The sequence below is a fragment of the Myiozetetes cayanensis genome, unplaced genomic scaffold (assembly GCF_022539395.1).
Source record: "Myiozetetes cayanensis isolate MyiCay16 unplaced genomic scaffold, myiCay2020 scf1, whole genome shotgun sequence".
NCBI lineage: Eukaryota > Metazoa > Chordata > Aves > Passeriformes > Tyrannidae > Myiozetetes > Myiozetetes cayanensis.
In genome coordinates, this window is record NW_026086604.1 from 14,849,434 (window position 1) to 14,868,805 (window position 19,372).

The window sequence follows — 19,372 nt, forward strand, 5'->3', positions numbered from 1 at the left end:
CGCTCTATCTCTCCCCTTCCCAGTTGGACAGGGGCGAGAAAATGAGATGGAAAACAACTTCTAGGTTGAAATAAGGCAGTTTACTAAAGCAAAAGCAAAAGAGAAATCAAAGAGGAAAAAAAAAAAAAAAGAGAAAAAAATACATTTATTCTCTACTTCCCATCAGAAAGCACTGTTCAGCCACTTCCCAGGAAGCAGGGCTTTAGCACATGGAGCAGTTGCTCCAGAACACAAACACTGTAAATAACAAATGCTTCCCCTGCCTCCTCCTTTCCTTACCTTTTATATCTGAGCTGATGTCATATGGTATAGAATATCCCTTTGATTAATTTGGGTCAGCTGGCTTACTTGTGTCCTCTCCCAGGATCTTGCCCACCTCCAGCCTCTTAATGGGGGAGGAATGTTGAGAGACAGTGCTGATGCTGTGAAAGCACTGCTCAGCAGTAGCCAAAACACTGGTGTGTTATCAACACTCTTCTAGCTACCAATGCAAAGCACAGCACTGTGAGGGCTGCTATGGACAAAATGAGCTCCCATCTCAGCCAGACCTAATACAGTTACTAATCAGTCATTTCCTTCCGTGTCTGGATCAAAAGTTTTATCTTCTTTTCTTGTATCTTAATAAGAGGTGAACTAAATTTTATAGAAAGCCACCAGTAATTTTTAGAGGTAGAATGTATCTCATTTAAACTCTATCTTAGCTTAATTTTTAAGAACTCTTCTAAGGAGAAAAGATTCATAACACCTCTAGAAACTTCATAATTATTTTCCTGGTAAAATGTCACATTTTGTGGAGTGAATACTATACATCTGAAAATATTTTTAGACTTACATTTGCATTGGAAGATTCAGGATAACAGGTGCACATATGGAAATTTATGCAGCTATATAATCAGGAACTAGATACACATATTCAACAATTGTCTGGAAAGCCCATTTTCTGGAACATATCCTCCTGAGCATGTGGTCTCTCTGAAAACCTCTAGGAAGTTCTTGAGGTAGTCATTAAATATTCAGTAAAACCATTTCTCGTTTTACTTCTGGGCTGGATAATGGACTCAATTTTGCTCAAAGATTGGGTTCTAAAGGACATAATCCAATGCACGGAAAGAAGAAAGATACATCTACTGAAATTTGTTAGGAATTGGATCTCTGCTGTTGTTGATTCCTTTGAAAAATTCCTTACAAAATTATTAGAGGCCAAAGTTCATCATCATAATTTTTAAAAAGTTATTTTCTGAATAAGACTTTTTTTTTCCATTGAGATTGGATAATAGTATTACTGCCTTTTTATTATTATTTACTTCTGGGTTTATAACTTAAATTTAAATCCGCCATTCAAAATTGTTTGTTGCTTCTGGGTTTATAAATAGCAAGAGCATACCAGGATGTTCAGAGAATGTTGCCTCCTGTTTAGCTACTTCCATATATTTTTTAGGGAATAAATAATGCACAGGTCAGCATATTTTATTTTTAACAATTTGGGTTTTTATATAGATGTGTTTATATGGAGGAAGAGGAAGTACAAGATTCCTTTATCCTCATAGTAATGTTTAGCGACATATTTAGTTCATCCACTAAAAGAAATTCAAAATATTATTAGCCTGTATCAGGATAGTTTTAGTATTCTGATGTCTGCTGGATATATCACAAATGCTACTATAAAGGCACAACATTTTAGAGACTACCGAATATCTCTTTCTGAAAAAGAAGAGGATAGTGCTTATTATGTTGCCTAATTTAAAGATATTCTTCTCAGTTCTGAAGCTGTACAGTTACATATCTGATATGATTACTCAGCTCATAATGGGTAAAAAGATGGATCAAGACTATGGTGATAAAATGTCTGAGATGAAATTCTGCATCTTTTAAATTTTTCTTGTACCTTTCTTCCAGAACCCACTTTTGATTGTATCATCCTCTTATAAAGAATCTTGTAGCTCAGGTGTATCACTGGTGCAATATTTTTGTCGATGGTATTGTCCCCTGACATTATATCTGACCATTGAAAAACATTTTGTGGTCCCTCTGCATTTTTAATTTTTTTTTTTCCAGCTTTGAATGAGAATGTGAGGCAGTGAATAAATACAATAAATACATAAATATAGCACTCTTGCTGCTTATATGGATCAATAAAAACAATGGGCCTTATTTCATTTATATTAATGATGTTTTTGTCTTCCTTTGGGAAACTGGAAAAAAGATTTTACTTGAATTTATAGATCAAGAAAGAATACTTGTTCCTGTGCTTCTGATTACTATACATCTACTAACCAAATCAATAGTAGAATTTAGTAATGTTAGTACTAAGTTTACTTAGTAAAGTATATGGAATATAGTAATAAATCATCACAGTTTTTTCCCTGAAGTGTTTATTCTTATGAACAGCAGACTAAAGAATATGAATAGCAGACTAGAATTACCCTAGGGTTTTGCTCTAATGTTAAACTGATTCAAGGATGCCACCTACCTTTGGTTTGCTATTTAAACTTTTTCAGAGAAATGAACATATATGATTTGTAAAATCAAAATTTTTGGAAAGTCTATTAAAATGTTTTAAGTTATTTACTCATCCTACTTAAATTTCAGTTTTTATTTTGCAAGGCTCCAGCACACTCAGCTTTTAATGCTGGTATCATCAAACACCTTTTCAGTATTCTAAAGGGAATAGTCAATACAATAAGCACAGCAAATCCACCTGTCTTTGAATGTGATCAAACTAAATGTGACATTGTAAAACAAGGACTCTGAAAACATATCACCAAGTTATCACTTATTTTCTTGCTTGTTGGCATTTTTGCAAGGATTTCAAGAACATTTTGTAGTGTACATTGTGTATGTACTTTGCATGTCAAGGTAAACAGCAAAGGATGAATTTCCAAAAAATATACTTTTTTTTACAGTTGCAATATGTAAATGGTTGTACAGTATCTGTGTAGCAGATTGGTTTTCTGACTCTTGCATGTTGTATATTGACAGCTTTGCTCTTGCTCCACTTGTTCAAATTCCCCTAAAAGTCTTCAATATCAGTTGACAAGCATATTCATTAAATGAATGGCAAGTTTACTTTACCAGCTCCAAAGTTTGTGCTGCAAATCATCTCGGGTTTGATATGTGGAACCTGAGTTGAACTTGGTTGGGTATTAACTGTCACATACAGCTTGTTTACCTTTTAATTACCTGGCGTTATGAAGTACTTCATTGATACTATAGAGTAGTTATTAGTATTGATATTACATAGTAGCTACTATAGATAAGCTATTAGTAGTTGGATTTAATCCTCTTCCGTCAGGGCTATGCCTGGAAAACAAAATTATTTACTGTCTCAAGGAATAATATTTAATTTTTTTCTATACATAAAATACGGTCCTATTTGGTGATTGCTGTTTCTGGCTCTGATTTACTGCTGTCAGTTTTGCACAAAGTTGCAGCATTCTCTAATTTTCAGTTGATTTAGAAACTTTTAAGAAGAAATCATGGTAATAGAACTACAAGAATAAGATTATAACATTTTAATATTCCAGATTTTTTTATAGTCAGTTGCTATAGCATATTTCCTTTCTAATATATTCAAAACTGTTGAAATTATTAATAACATCATAACTACTTCTTTCTCAAAAATGTGACTGTTTCACAGAATATGATAAAAGACAGATATAGACTAATCTATGGATGTGTGGCTTTATGGAACTACACTTCTCAATGTCATACCTATCCCATTATCACAGTTTTAGGTGAGTTACAAAGAGGGTGAGCCAGAAATCTTGTAACAAAACATCCTTTTACTGAAAAATACTAATGGAGAAAAACCAAAAGTTTCCAAAAAGGAAACTTTTTCTTTTTCATGTACATTTATTTTGATTAAAAATAAAAAAGCTTTCTTTATCTCAGAAAAGAATTTCAGAGTGCAGAAAGAGGAAAGATTATATCAGAACAGCCAGATCACAGCAGAATCATCAATAATTTGGGAATTCACTAGAGAGTAGTGGAAAAATTTAAGCGGAAGCTTATGATTTAAACAAAAAAATCAAATTTAAGTATTTTTTCATATTTCACAGTATTCCCTAATGAGTCAGATATTTTGATGAAATTCTGTTACTTTTTTTTTTTGAGCATTGTTAAAAAAGTATGAAAAAGATCTTACATTTCTCCAGTGAAATGAAGATATTTTTTGTCAATCCTAATTTTAAAAAAAGTGTCTTGAAACTGACATCTTCCTTATCCTCTATCTTCTCCTTTGTCATGAAATGCACATAGCATGGGTTATTGTTGATTGTGCTAACAAAATCTGTTTTAGCTTTCTGACACAGCTTATAAAGACAAGTTCTTCAACTACAAAAAGACAGATGCTTTGTATCAATTTGGTGGTACTCAACTAAAATAAAGTATCTGAAAGGATATTAAAATTTTAAAAAAATTACTGTTCCACTTACCAAGAAATATCTGATAGTGAGATTAGATTTCTTCATGTGTTTAGTGGAAAACATGATTAAGATTTCAGAGGATAAATTAATTATGAAACTTTTTAACATATTGGTTTTCTTGATATTATGAATGTAATATTGATGTTTTTGCTGCAATGTTATTGCAAAATGTATTTTACTGTTAATAAGTGAAATATAATTTCAAGTTGAGTTCAACACTAGCATTATTTGCCCATGTGTTATTGTGGAATCTTTGTTTTATTCTGATGTAACTGCACATCTAATTGTACTTAATTTAAAATTGGACCAAAAAGTAAGACTTTTTTTTTTTTTAAGTAGTGTATTAAATACGTGTCAACCTTAAATCTAGGGGTGAATCTCATTTTAAATTCTTATGTCTAGACTTACACTTTTTGTGGCTAGAACAGCACAAACCATCCAGAATATTTTTTTAAACTAAGATTAAGAAGATTTATATGTGGTTTTCTCTGTTTTACTCAATTAAAGCTAATTCATCTGCTTCCCTACACAATTTCCCATGTCCTGTCTGTCTGTGCCCTCTTGACTCTCTGTACTTGACTGAAGTCATTGGAGTATGATACACACATATATGTGGACACACACATTTACATATGTCTATATGCCAAACTGGCTGTTCCTTAGTGTACTTATATTCCCATTTACACCTCTAAAGGAAAGTGTTTCTCTTCCCTTTGGACCAAGTTACAGTCCTTGTAGCATACATCAGTTTTCCAACTCTTCTGTCCCGGCTTTTGTTCATAGAAACGTGTCCTTCTTTAATTACCAGAACCCCAGTGTAACAAAGTAATATGAGCTTTCAAGGACTTGATAATAATCCATCAGAATTGGCATCCACATCTTTAACCACAAACACTCTCGGTTCTCAATTATAACTCGATTCTCAATTAAAAGCAATTTATCAAAGGATTAAAAATTCCTGCATATAAATATTCTGTAATTTTTATCTATTTGAAAGTTTTAGAAATTTCTATTATTTTCATAGAGGCAGAGTAACCATGATTAGTACTTGGGTAGCAATAATGTGCTTTATTTTCTTTTCTAATAATATGGCTTAATTTTTCTCTAAGTGAAAAAATCATTTTCTTTAAATGTAGCTGAATTTTTTTATCCTTCAGCATAAATATGATTTAAATTACAGGATATTAAAAGTGGCCATGTGTCTAATACTTGTATTTTACTAAGAAAATTACTTTTACCTTTGATACCTCTCTATCCTACTTGAGCCAGATTACAGATGTCAGGAGTAAATTATATTCTTCACCTTCATTGCATTTACTCAGTGAGGTGCAATTATTTAGTTGGTGTTTGAAGACAGTTGTATTGCACAAAGAGCAATTAGCTATGTTTCCCTTTGAGTATATATTAATCAAAATATAATGTAATTATCCAGAACTGTAATAAACATGTAACAACTACATAAATAAGTCAAATCATGATGCTTTAAGGAGGTCAGCAGAGTGATGATACCTATAAGTTATTATAATTCATATTTCATGAACCAAAGCCTCTGGGTTAATTATAAAAAATTATAGTAAAATATGCCAAAGTTGCATGCAATTATTAATTTTTTTTACACTGATGCAAATCTTATTTACAGACTCATTTCTCAAGTACATTTATTTATTTCTAAAATATATTTATTTATTTTATTTCCTAGGTTATTCAGATAAATTTTGAAGAATTTGATCTGGAGATTGGTTATGACACACTGACAATTGGCGATGGAGGAGAAGTGGGTGATCCTAAAACTGTGCTTCAAGTGTAAGTTTTTTTCATTTACAATTTGTATGCATTGAAGAGTGTCCTCAGTGTGTTTTTGGTGAAACTAAATAATTATTAGAATCAGGTAAATAACAAAAAACTAATCTTACTTAGCTTCTAAAATTACTGAAGGTGACAGTTTAAATACATTGTTGCATGATTACTGCTCTGAATTCAGAAACAGATGAGCTAGACATCACAAAAGAAAAAGATAAGATAAAATTAGAGAATTTTAAAATGCATAGTCTGTAGATGTAAATTTTAAGTGCTATTATGTCACCTTTATAAGTGTGTTCTCAAATTGAAAGTGTGTAAGAAGATAATTGAAAATACATAAATATACAACTTATCCACAAACTTTTACAATCTCCTAGCAAGGTTAGCATGACAAAAGATATGTTATAGGATGCTGACCTTTAAAGTGCTTATTGACTATTATAGATAACTCAAAAAAGCAAGTTAATATAGTGATGAAAGTTACTACAGAGAAAGGCTGAAAGGATATTACCTAAACCACATATTTCATATCAGCACTGAATATTGAATAGGATCCTTATCATTCACTGACATTCTTTTAGAATATGTGAGCCCAGGTATATAGACATATAGCGTACTTAAGAATCACTGATTAGCTTCAGAATTCATATTTGTCAAATACTTAACTTGTGGCACTATTTTTTTTCATTCCACAGTCACTTGAAAATTTGCAGAACACTGTAACTAGTATTGTTGTCTGTCATTTTATGTAGCTCCTGTTCTGTTCTGAATAAATAATTCAATATTTTAAAGGAGAAATTAATGCCTCTTAAAGTACATTGTATTTATTTTTTTTTCAATTTTATAGGAAAAAAAAATCCAAACCAAAAATGGTATTTATTGCTTAGAAACCATATTTTGCTTGTAAGGGATTGTCTAATATTAAGAAAATATTTTTTTTTAAAGGCTAAATAATATTTAGTTGTTATTTTTAAATAAACTGACCTCCAGCAAGTACCTTGCGTTATCATTAGTTCAAATGAGTTAGAAATTGAAACATAGATAAGAACAGAAGGAAATGTGATAAAAGTTTAATACAAAATATATTTAATCATAAAACAAAAGAATAGCAAAATTAGGATTCCTTAGAATTATATTCACTACGGTATATTTAATGGAAATGTATTAAAGCAACTTTGTATATTGCAGTTTTACATTATTCCCCATTAGAATGATATCAAGAATTAGTTGGTTTGAGTACCCTGAAACCAAGGTTTACCTCTTTTTCTGTCCTAATTTCACCTCATTACTATTAGTAATTGCAAAACTTTGAACAGAATACACAGCTTTTTCAGCATTTACAGATTTTTATCATGAATTCCCCCTCAGATATATTGTTCAGAAGACAGATTATCTGACCTTCTAGTTTTGATTGGTTTTTTAATCATTCTATCCTTCTGTTCCGTTCTGTTTTGGTTTATATATTTATCAGTGGTCAGGACAAGGGGCTTGAGTGCACCCTCAGTCAGTTTGCAGACAACACCAAGTTGGTCAGGTGTGTTGATCTGCTGGAGGTTAAACCAAGAGGTGAAGCTCATGGGTCTGTAGTTCCCTGGATCCTCCTTTCTCCTTTTTAAAAATGGGAGTGGTTTCCCTTTTTCCAGTAACCAGGGACTTCAGCTGACTGCTATGACTTTTCAAATATGAGGGAGAGGGGCCCGGCAACAACATCAGCCAGTTCTCCCCAGGATCTTGGGATGCATGTCTTCAGGTGCCATAGACTTTTGGCCTTTCATTTTTGTCAAATGATCTCAAAACTGCTCTTTACTTACAGCAGGAGGGACCTTCTCCCCCAGCTCACACCTAGAGGACAGGGGAAAGAAATAGGTCAAAGAACTCATTCAGTACCTCAGCCTTCTCTATATCCATTGTCACCAGTTCTCCCTTCTCATTTATTGAGGGGGTTACACTCTCCTTGGCCTTTTTTTCCTGACCAATGTCAGAAGCATTCATTAGACATTGTTCCAATGTCAAACGATGGAAGAAGCTGCCCAGGGAAGCAGTGGAGTCACCGTCCCTGGAGGTGTTTAGAAGATGTGTAGATGTGTTGTTTAATTACATGGTTTAGTGGTAGACTTGGCAGTGTTGGGTCTTAAAGGTCTTTTCCTACCTAAATATCTGATTCTTACCAATGAGAATACCAGGATTTGCACAAGTATTTCAGGTGCAATTGCTTTAGGATAATGCAAAGTGTCTTCAGTGGATTGTAGCTGTGTTAATTTCTTCTAATAATAAATCTGAGGATTGGGGAAATACTCTAATTTCTATTTTATAGGTAATACCAGTCATTAAAAATATATTTCTGATAATGCTGAAATTCAATTTTGGCTATTCTTAGATTTCTAAACTATATGGAACATTCTCTCATGTAGAAAGAAACTTTGTTAAGTACAAATTCGCCAGGTCTCATTAAAATTTAACTTAAGTATTATTACTGAATTACAGTGTGCATTGAGGCACAGAAAAATAATATTTTAAATTTGGAGAAATGTGGTAAAACAGTCTGTCCAGTTTGTAATTCACTGAACTTGTTAGTATTTTATAAAGATATTTCTGATGACAGCACTTAGCTAAGGAGAAATGATGAACATACAGTATTAAACTTGTCACAAATGTAAAGGAATTCTGAAAAATTTTCTTTAATAAAAAAGTTAATTAGAATTTTCAAGTGTTAACATATGATAAGAGAATCTGTTTTGTAAATAACTAGGTAAATAATTTTAAAGAATTGTTACTATGGTGATCCTGGAAAAGCAACAAAGAAGTACCCCATTAATTAATGGGGTTTTAATATTAAGCAGCACTGTATAATCAATATATATATAGATAAATCACAAGTATATTATTTTTGTTTACCAGTGGAATGATTATTCTGTGATCAGAACTATCGATGGTGAAGTTATTAGGATTAAAATGCATAAAAACCTTACAAGGAAGATGGAACATAATTGAGTACTGTAAAAAGCATGCAAATCTTTTCTCCTGTGAGCCACGCAGACTTTGTCTGAGATATGATGCATAGTAAATACACCAGCTGTTGTATCATTTAATTTTTGGATTTTAAATTTTAAAATAATTATCTTTCCTTCAGAAAATTGCTGAAGAATAGTGGTTTGTATATGTCTGGTTTACATGTTAATAATGTAAAAACATTTATCTTCCTATTTATCAGTTAATCAGGGAACCTATCCAAGTGCTTAATCCTCCAGTTTTACTGGGCAGTGCTTGATAGGAAGGTTCACAACCAAAAACTGAAGTTAAGTGGCATTTCAATAGAATTATGCTTTCTAAATTGATAATTGCAGTCCTGATTATTCTTACTCTGTGGATGTTAATCACAGAAGTAGCTAAACTGCAAAGCTTTTTCAGTACTTGACATTAAGTTTCCCCGGTGCCTACAGCACTGAGCCTATGCATACAGGGACCCAGCAATGTGAGTTTGCTCCAGCCTAGGGTGGGCCTGGCACCCAAGTGAACTTAAACCTGAAAGCTATATCTGTTTGATAAGATGACTAATATGAAGGCATATGCCAAGTGTTATTACCAAGGGATAGAGGGGAAGAAGGAAAAGAAACGGTGGATCCTCTTTCATACGTCAGTCCCAGCACTCTTTCAGGATGTTTGGGAGTTTGCTTTCAGCAGGTGGTCTGACAGTTGCTGCAGGTGACTTTTAAAGGCGGTGTGCATTTGGGCACAGATTCCTGTAACACACATTCAGAAAATCCAGTGCACAAGGCATGAAACCCATTCTTAATCTTTTTGTATGCTTGCTGTGTTGGGTGTGAGTGCACCCAATCTCCCATATTACAGACTGTCTTCTAAAATTGGAGAGTGTTGGAATCTTCTGAACATCCTCTAATCCAGCCTTCAGGGTACTCTTTCCAAGGGGAGAATGTATGTCACTAGTATATGGGAGGGGTAGTTCTGGAGTCGTAGAGGAAGAGGTGGAAAACACCCTGCTGAGTATTGTAACTGTTAGGCTTTTTAATAAAAAGAGAGACTTCATAATCACATACTTCCATTTCTACTGCTGACAGTGTTCACTGTTCATCTTTTGAAAGGGAAGGTGTAAGAACTTGCTTCCAGGAGAGGAATCTAGGTACTGAATCCAGGGTAGAGGAAGCCACATAAATCCACAGAAAGAAAGAAAGAATAATTCACAACTTAAGAAATGTGTTATTATTTTAAACAGTTCTTAAATGACGTTTTTTCTGATTCTCATTTCTCTGTGGCCCCTTCCCAACTGTCTTACAGGGATCCTGAAGTACTTAAAAATAAAGCAACAAGTGATTTATGTGCTTTATCGATTTATTCAAATAATTTTTTTCCTCATGTACTATTTAATTGGAGAGTATTGTTTGTCAAAACTATGGGTTTAAAAAAATGTATTTACAATTCATTTCAGAAAATAGAAATGCTAAAAATTTTGATGGGAGTTTATCATAGGAATTATTTTGTCTGACAAAACAGAGAGATAAATATTCTCAATGGTCCTGATATTCAAAAAAAATACTGTCAGTCACCAGTTAAAATTACAAAACACTGTTAGCCATTACATCAGTGTTGTTTCTGAGGAACATCCTGTTAATCTACTAATTTGGCAAAGACTGAACTCACTGAAGACACTTTCCCTTAGTGCAGGAATGAGCAGTTAATACATTTTGGCCAGGCATTTACTTGTTCAGTTCTGGCAAGAGGCTTTGTAGGAGCTCCATCTGTGAACACAGATGTGGGAAACAGACATGAATTTCTCCCACAGTAGAGTATTTCATACAGAAACAAGCTGAAAAAGACCAGAGGGGAGAACTAAAATTAACTGCAAAATATATTTAAAATAGTCCATTTGAAGTTTCTGCTATCTTTAAAAAATGGTTAGAACTGCGAAAAAAATGAACTAACAGTTTGCACTCTTATACAGTCTTGTGCTTATGATCCATTTTACAAGAATGGAAAATGGTTTGGAACTTTTCAGCATTCTGTTTCGGATGATAAACTCTTAGCAAATTTGAGACAAAGTTTTGGGGAAAAAATGTAATATGACATAAAACTGCATCTTTCCCAACATTTCCTTTTTGCATCATAGTATTTCATTCAGCAAACAGAATCAGTATTTAGGGTTGCATTGACTTGCAAATTTTTGCAAACAATATGACAAGTGAAAAAAAATAAAAAAGAAAATTCAAGTTTAGGTCTTTCTGATTAATCACCATCCTCAAACATTAGAAGGTTTTAAAGTTGTGACATTTGTTATTTTTCTTAATGAAGGAGTAGATGTCAGGCTGTTTGTCCATTATTGTGGTAGAGGTGATGGGGGGAGGAGAGAGAGTGCAGGGAACACATGGACCATCATAATAGTGTTGATATTTAAGAGTAGCAGCTTCCTTTTAAACATGCAAGCCATGTATTCCAAAGTGGGTAGTTGTATACCAGAGAAATCAAAGAATCAGTATAATGCCTCATTATGGGCTTCCAGTGCCTTTGATATGCCTGCACTTACCCGAGTCACGCACACAGGACTGCCAGATAAGGTTCAGGATCAGGGAAGTTACATGTCCTTCTGGACCAGAAAATGAAACTAACATGAAATATTTCAACACAACGTGAGCAGTAGTTACATGTGTTTATAGGCTGCTATCAAATCTGCAGTCATTGGAAATCTGAGAGCTGTCTTGGCTAGCCAGCTGGTAGATAACTAAATTAGTGTGAGCTGAATGCGATGAGTTTATAAACAAACACAAAAAATGCTAAATAGTTATTTAGATTCCTCACAAAAAAGAAAAAAATCTAGTTACTTAAATGGCTTTACAGATTTTTTTTTTTCTATCTATAGGTTAACTGGGAGCTTTGTACCAGACTTAATTGTGAGCATGAGCAATCAGATGTGGTTGCACCTTCAAACGGATGAAAGTGTGGGATCAATTGGTTTCAAGGTTAACTACAAAGGTAACGATACATCACCAGAAGCACATGTAATAATGGTGTACCAAAAATTAAGCCAATATTATGAAATGTTTTTCTTTCATACTAGTGGATGAATTCTATTTCCAGTTCTTTCAGTTTTAAAAACAGGAAAATGCAAGCTGAAAAAAAAAAAAAAAAAAAAAAAGAAAAAAGTTCATTTATTCACTTAAAGGTCTTACGTCACACAAAACTGCACAGTTTTTATTTGGTCTGTTCTTACAGCAGTTGGGTTTTGGCATATAGTTTTACCTTTATTTTCTGTTCTTTAATATTAAAAAATATTAAAATGAAATAATTCTGTGATTGTTTAAAGGTAAAAATATGTAAAACAAATGAATACTACCTACATTCTTTTGAAAATTAATTATATCTATCACAATAGAAAAAAACCCACCACACTGCAAGTGAAGAATTCGAATTTCTGCTGAACCTGAGTAGAAAGAAAAACTTACCTAATAATGTTCTTTATGGTCTTCAAGTGCATAATGCACAATATAAAAGAGCTATTGCTATTTTACGCTTCTGGGAGGACATGCACTTTTTATAGAGCGTGAACAGCAAAGTCAACCAAAGGCTAAAGTACAACATATACATACATATATATGCAGTTCTATATTATTACAGAATCAGTTATGTTTATTATTTTTATACTACATTTAACCTAGCTGCATGAATTCTTACAAGAATTTTTGTAATTGCATGGTTTCTGCCTACCACCCAAACCAGAAAATAGAAAGTGTCATTGTTCACCAGAAGTATTCATCAGAAAGGGAGAAAGACAAAAGTTAAAGCAGTGTGTGTGTTACAAGTAGAGCTGATGTTGCTGAGGATGGGCAGATGGAGTGAATAAGCATATTGAGAGTAAACCTGAACAATGTGACTTTCTGGCTTTTTTTCTGTCCATAACTTTCCTTTGGCTTTCCATGTCTATTAAGCCCCATAGTGGTATGGCATGAGTGCACTTCTCCACTCTTGATATTCAGATCTTATAGACTAAGACAGAAAGATCTTAGTACTTTGTTGTATGGTGACCATTAAGAATTGGGATTTCCACATTCCAGCTGTTGAAAGGGGCAAGAAAAATTATTAGTATAAACAAGTTTAAGAATTTGTTAATATAGCAAAACTGGAAACATAGCTGAGCGGAAAAGGAAGTGTTTTAGATCTGAACTCTAAATAGTTTGCATAGCTTAAGTTGTTGATTCTATTATTTACAGGATTCTTTTCTGGTAAAATTAATTTTGCTTGCAACAATTTTAGTTTACAGAAGGTAGAGGATTATTGTCTATTCTTATAATGTACTGCTATGTCTTGTTTTATTAATGAGTTACATTTATTCTTAGAAGCTATAGTTCTGCAAGAATAATTGAATATGAATAGGTAGAAGGATGCCGAAAGGGTGAACATTCACAACAACATCTCCATATAATCAATTTTGTGATTTCATGCCTAGATATTGAGTCTCTGTTTCTTTCTTGCCTTACAGTGGTAGTTTACACTAGTTCACTAAGTAGCACTTGAATGCATCAAGCATTCCATGGGATAGGTACTGTGTGCTGGGGTTGTTTTGGTTTGTTTGTTTTTTGTTTTTTCTTGCTTTGGTTTGATTTTATTTTGTGGGTTTCCCCTCCTTCCCAATCCAGAATATGGGGTAATTTTTTTATATAAATTGCCTTCACTTAGATCCCTGAGAGGATGTATTTATTAGAGAAATATTGGGCAATGTTTATAAAACAAAATGGGAAGAGTGGCAAGGGCAAGTCAGGTTTGAAGGGGTTGCTATTTCTATTGTTGTTGTTTTTCATTTGTGTTTAAGTTCTTTCTCGTAATGATGGTAGGCTCTGAAAACGCGTAAATGGATAGTATTTTGGATGTTCTGAAATTTCAGTTTTGGAATTTATGAATTGGAAGTTGAGAGAAAGTCCAGTGAGGTAAACTGAGTATTTACGTTAGAACTATGTATTCAGGACTGTGACAGAACTCTGAATTCTTTAATAGAATCAAAGAATTGCAAAGAATTTTCTCCTTTCAAAGACTTTTCAGAATTACTTGAAAGAATTATGATTTTTAGGAGTCAGGGTCAGATGACATTTTAGTTTAATTGATTTAATGAATTATTAATTATTTTGTGAATTATGCCCAATTACTAAGTTGGGTGTACTTGTACACCCAATTTGCTTGTACATCTCTTGATGTACAAGATCAAATTCTATTCTGCTAACTTGTCCCACTTCACAAATTTCACTATCCAGTTAGACACCTAATTATGGCTGATTGTGTATCTATTTATGTCTTATGTGTTTAGGTCTTGTAAGTTTCTGCTTACATCAAAGGTAAAATTAAATTAGCTTTTTCGATTAGATTCAGTAGTCTGATTTTTGAACGGAATCTTCGTCTGATCATTCCCACTGTCCTTGTTTTAGTTTCCATCATGGAGCAATCTTGAAAGGCACAAATTACACTCGTTTGAAGTAATTCATAATGTGCAATTTAATAGCATCCGACTCCTAATGGGCATTTATCAGGACCTTGTAAAACTTTTCCAGAGTAAAACCACTAAAACATAATTAAATGCTTGTAGATAGTATGGATACTGTATCTTTTATTATTTCAATGTACAGACCTGCTTATGTTGAAATTAATTACTTGATATTGTACTTGATAACAGTACCTACTAACAGGTAAACTAATTTATCACTAAATGGTTTTGATGCCTAAATATCTGCTTTAATGCTTCTGAGACTCAGCTAACTGGAGGTAGTGCCTCATTTCATCAAAATTCACAAAGACATTCTTCAGTGTAATTGACATTTAGTTCTGAGTCTGGAAGACATTTTTAAAAATACAGATTGTTCCAAGTCGTACATGGAATAGGAGTAGGAAGTAAAGGTCATTACCCAGTGCCCCCCAAAATGGAATACTCGCTCAAGGTGCAAGATAGAAGGTCACCTCCTTTCTGACTGGGATAGAATTGAATATGCTGTACCATTTTTAATTATAGAAATAGACAAATAAATTTTTAATACCTCTGCATTTATCAGTTTTCAGCTGAGGAATACATTTAAATTTATTTTATTACAAGGAACTAACATTTTGTTCTCTTTTACATATGTGCCATTTGAGACAATCTAGTAAGTTTCTGTGAAAAAATAAAACTATTTGTCTACTTCTACATTAAGATGTTGCATATGGAGTTATGGTTTTAATAGCTAGATCCCATTGTAATTATTTAAATATAAAAGATAGCATTAGTATTGGAGAGAATATTTTAAAGTAAATAAGTTTTCATTGTTGTTGTTTTGAAATTTCTTTTCCAGTATCTCATAGAATAAAGCTAATTAGGAAGGTAGAATAACGAATATCAGAACTGGGTAGGACAGAAATACAAACACTGCCTTACTAGAGATGTATTTTACTTGTTATCTCATTTGTATAAGCTGGCTTTGTTTATTTATTTGTTTGTTTGTTTGTTCATTTGTTTTACAGGTCAAACATATGTGTAGCTTTATTAAATAAAAACATGGAATATTTGGAAACCTGAAATTTTAAGTGACCTATTTTCAAATCAAAATTTTGTGGATTTTTTTTAAATTTACTGTTGACAAGTTGCATGAATACTTGGATAATTTAAGATTTCAGGAAATTATGCCATATTGTCACAGTAGCATTTCTATTTCCAAAGCCATGGTGAAGAGGAGAGAAATTCCTATCTAAACAATAGTAGATAAACAATCTCCAACATATTCAAACACTGGAACTGAATGGTCTTCATATACAATTGAATAACAAAGGGCTGCACAAAATAGAAAACAAACAAATAAAACCATGGCATAGTCTTCAAAGACTAGAAACACAATTTTGTGAAATAAGATTTTGGAGAATTATGAATTTATTTAAATTCACAAAAACATTTGAGAATTTAACTATGGAATAGTACAGTTCTTGGAAAACTATATGTGAGAATTTGAAATGCAATAGCATTCATATACACTAGCTTCCTTTTGTAACTTTGGAAGTATGAGCAAGATTAAACTAAAAATAATCCTTATACACTTTTAAAAACAAAAAAAAACTCTATGACAGAATTTGTGGAATTAAAGAATAATGTAAATAATCATGATGTAAATTAATAGGGGAAAAAAAAGTATTTTAAGAAATGAAATCAGTAATGTAAACACAGTACAAAACTATCCTGTATTAGGACCATGTGGGAAAGCTGAACTCCTGTTTAGGTCAGATCTGAGTTCTCTGAAACAGAGGAAACTATCCTCAGGGCAGTCTAGTTCTGTTGGGTCCTGATATCAAACCCTCGGTTTCTGAGCTGTGGCCAAGTCTGAGGGAATTTTTTTTTTGTGTGGTGTCTGTTTTATTTTTCCCTAAATAACTGCCTACATGCTCTTTAAGACCTCTTAAATCAGTAGGTTCTTCTGATAGTTCTGCCTTCTTTTAGAACAAAATCTGTATAATAATACATCAGACATACTCTAATCTAATTGCATAAGAAAATAAAGTTGAAGAAGGTTATGTTGACTGGAGTGTAATGATAAGTTGTAGAAGAGGATTGTTTAAGATGCCAAGTTAGAGAGGAGTGTAGGTAAAAAGTGAATTTAAAGCAAAGAAGACTTGCTTATTCAATTTTCTGCATCGATGATCTAATTTTAGGATATGGGATTTACACTCTGACACCCAGTATTTCAAAAGATTTCTTTTTGCTTAAAGCATGACTTTCATCTTGCTTCAACCACTGTGGCAGCCTGGGGTAGCCTTCTGGAGTTCGTGATCCGCATTTTCATCCTATTTTCCTTGCAGAAAGCACTGAGTTGCAGACACATCTGAGGTTTTTTTGTCCCAAATGGCACAGAGATATTTTTCCATGACTAACTGCTCAACAGCCTTTTATTTTTTACTGGTGTTAAAATACTGAATGATCTGAATTAGGCAGATAGTTTAATCCATTGTTAGACCTCTAACTATGTCTGGAAACATCAATTTAAGACATATGTGTGAAATAAGATATGTTTGCCATAACATGGGCTTCAGAAAGGTCTCATCTTGACAAGTTGTGACAGTAGCTTATCTATGAAACATATGTCTTTTTGTTCATTCTACCAAGAAAAATATAGTTTTAATTCTTGCTGTTAATATTACAGGCTAACTTAAAAAAAAAATTCTCCGTGAGATTGTGGACAGTTTCATTGTGTAGTTTTTGGGTTTGGGTTTCACAAGACATTTGATGTGGTTTTGTTAGTCAAACACTACATAATACTTCTTTTGTGAGAAAGAGGAAGTGAAGCTTTTGTCCTTTAGGCACATCAAAATCAGGAATTAAATCTATGACAAATTTCTCATTTCCGAACGGTTCAGTTTATCAATTTCAGTATATATTCTCTTGTGGTATTTTCACTGTTGTGATGATTTCTGTTGCCTTTGTACCCACTCTCCTCTGTGTTTCTCATCATGTGTTTGTTGTCTTTGTGTGTATTTTATGGTGCAGTAACTAGACAGGATCATAGCAATGATTTATCTAATTGGATTCTAATACCCCCAATTCTATTCCTTGTGCATCCTAACTTTATTTTGCAGAAAGAAAGACAAATAGAGATTCACATTTATGGCAAAAATCCCTGCAAGTTATTTTAATCCATGTAAGCTTCATGGTTAGTACAAATTTTAAAAGACTTAAACACTTCTTTTTGTGCAACCCCCCTAATCAACAGTTTACTAATACAGCACAACTTTCTTTGTACTGACTCAATTTCTGCTGAAAGTGTGTTATTTACAAGTTTTGTAATTCAAGATTATTTCTATTTCAGATCTCACCTGAACATATTGAGCAAAAGGGCATCCATTGCAGAAACTTGGAGTACCTTCCTTGTTAACTTACTACTAAGATGATAATTTGTGCTGTATTTTACTCTTGTGTTTTTGTTCGCCAGAATTCACTGCTACCTTTTTCTGACCCTATTCAGTCAGTATTATCCAAATATGTTAATAATATTTGTATCCAATTCTCAACCAATATATTCAACACAGAATTTCCATTTTTTATAATCCCTAGATTATAATAATTTAAGAACAGATGTACAGAGTCATAATAAAGATTCATTTAACTGGATATGACATAAGGAAAACAGAGCAAGCCATAATATAGTGATATTTCTTCAAACTGTTTTCTTACTCTCTAACAGTTTGTGGAACAGAGACTTCCTAAATCCAGTGTATCTAGAGTAGTAAAACTTGATGGATTTTTTTTCATCCATGACTTTGTCTATTTTTCCTCTTAAGTCCAAATACATTTTTTAATATTTTGAATATTTTATGTCAAGGACATTTCAGTGAAGTATCTCCTTTTGATCACTGTAGTTCTGCTAGCTTCATCTAATGCCTTTTTATTCTTTTCCTAGAAAATACAATACATTTAATCTCTAATTTTACTGCTTACTCAGTTTTACAGGACCTTTCTTTATTTCTTCACAGATGATTGTCATCATTGTTTTGTCTAATCTAGTATAGTAAGCTTTGTCATTTTACTGCTTGCCTTGTATTCCATCATATCTACCAATATATTGTCCAACAATAACTTTAACTACCCTGACATCTACTAGAAAAGCAACACGGTAAAACATAAACAGTCCAGGAGGTTCCTGGAAAGTATTAATGAAAACAGTCTGACATGGATACTGGAGGTTTCCTCAAAGAATGGTGTAGTGCTCAACCTCATACTAAGAAACAGAGAATGCCTTTTTGGAGATGTGAAGGTTGAGGTCAGCCTTGGCTGTAGTGACCGTGAGATTGTGGAGTTCAGTGTTGGTCGAGAAGGAAGCAGGGCAGCAAGATTTTAATCATGGAAAGTGAGGAGAGCTGATGTTAGCCTCTACAGAGGTCTTCATGGAAAAACCATGGGGAAACAGATCATGCAGGAAAAAGGGGTTCAAAAAAGCTAGTTGATATCCAAGGATCACTTCCAACCATCCTTACAAAGATGCATCCCAATAAGCAAGAAATTGGGCAAAGAGGACAAGAGATCTGCGTGGATGAATAAAGAACTCTTGTAATTACTCAAGCATAAGCAGGAAATACAGATGAGATAGAAGAGGGTTAGGCCACTTGGAGTGAACATAGAGAATTGTCATAGTAAGTAGAAATGA

The 19,372-nt window shown here is 33.1% G+C and overlaps 1 protein-coding gene across 6 annotated transcripts in view; it reads left to right on the forward strand.

Annotated features, from left to right (window-relative positions):
* Positions 1–19,372, forward strand: part of CSMD3 (CUB and Sushi multiple domains 3) — a 605,611-nt gene that overhangs the window by 292,619 nt on the left and 293,620 nt on the right. For all 6 annotated transcript variants that reach the window (XM_050305446.1, XM_050305454.1, XM_050305462.1 and 3 more), the window contains 2 exons: positions 6,124–6,227; positions 12,094–12,206. In XM_050305446.1, the coding sequence (XP_050161403.1) occupies positions 6,124–6,227; positions 12,094–12,206 (217 nt within the window). The remainder of the gene's footprint in view (positions 1–6,123; positions 6,228–12,093; positions 12,207–19,372) is intronic.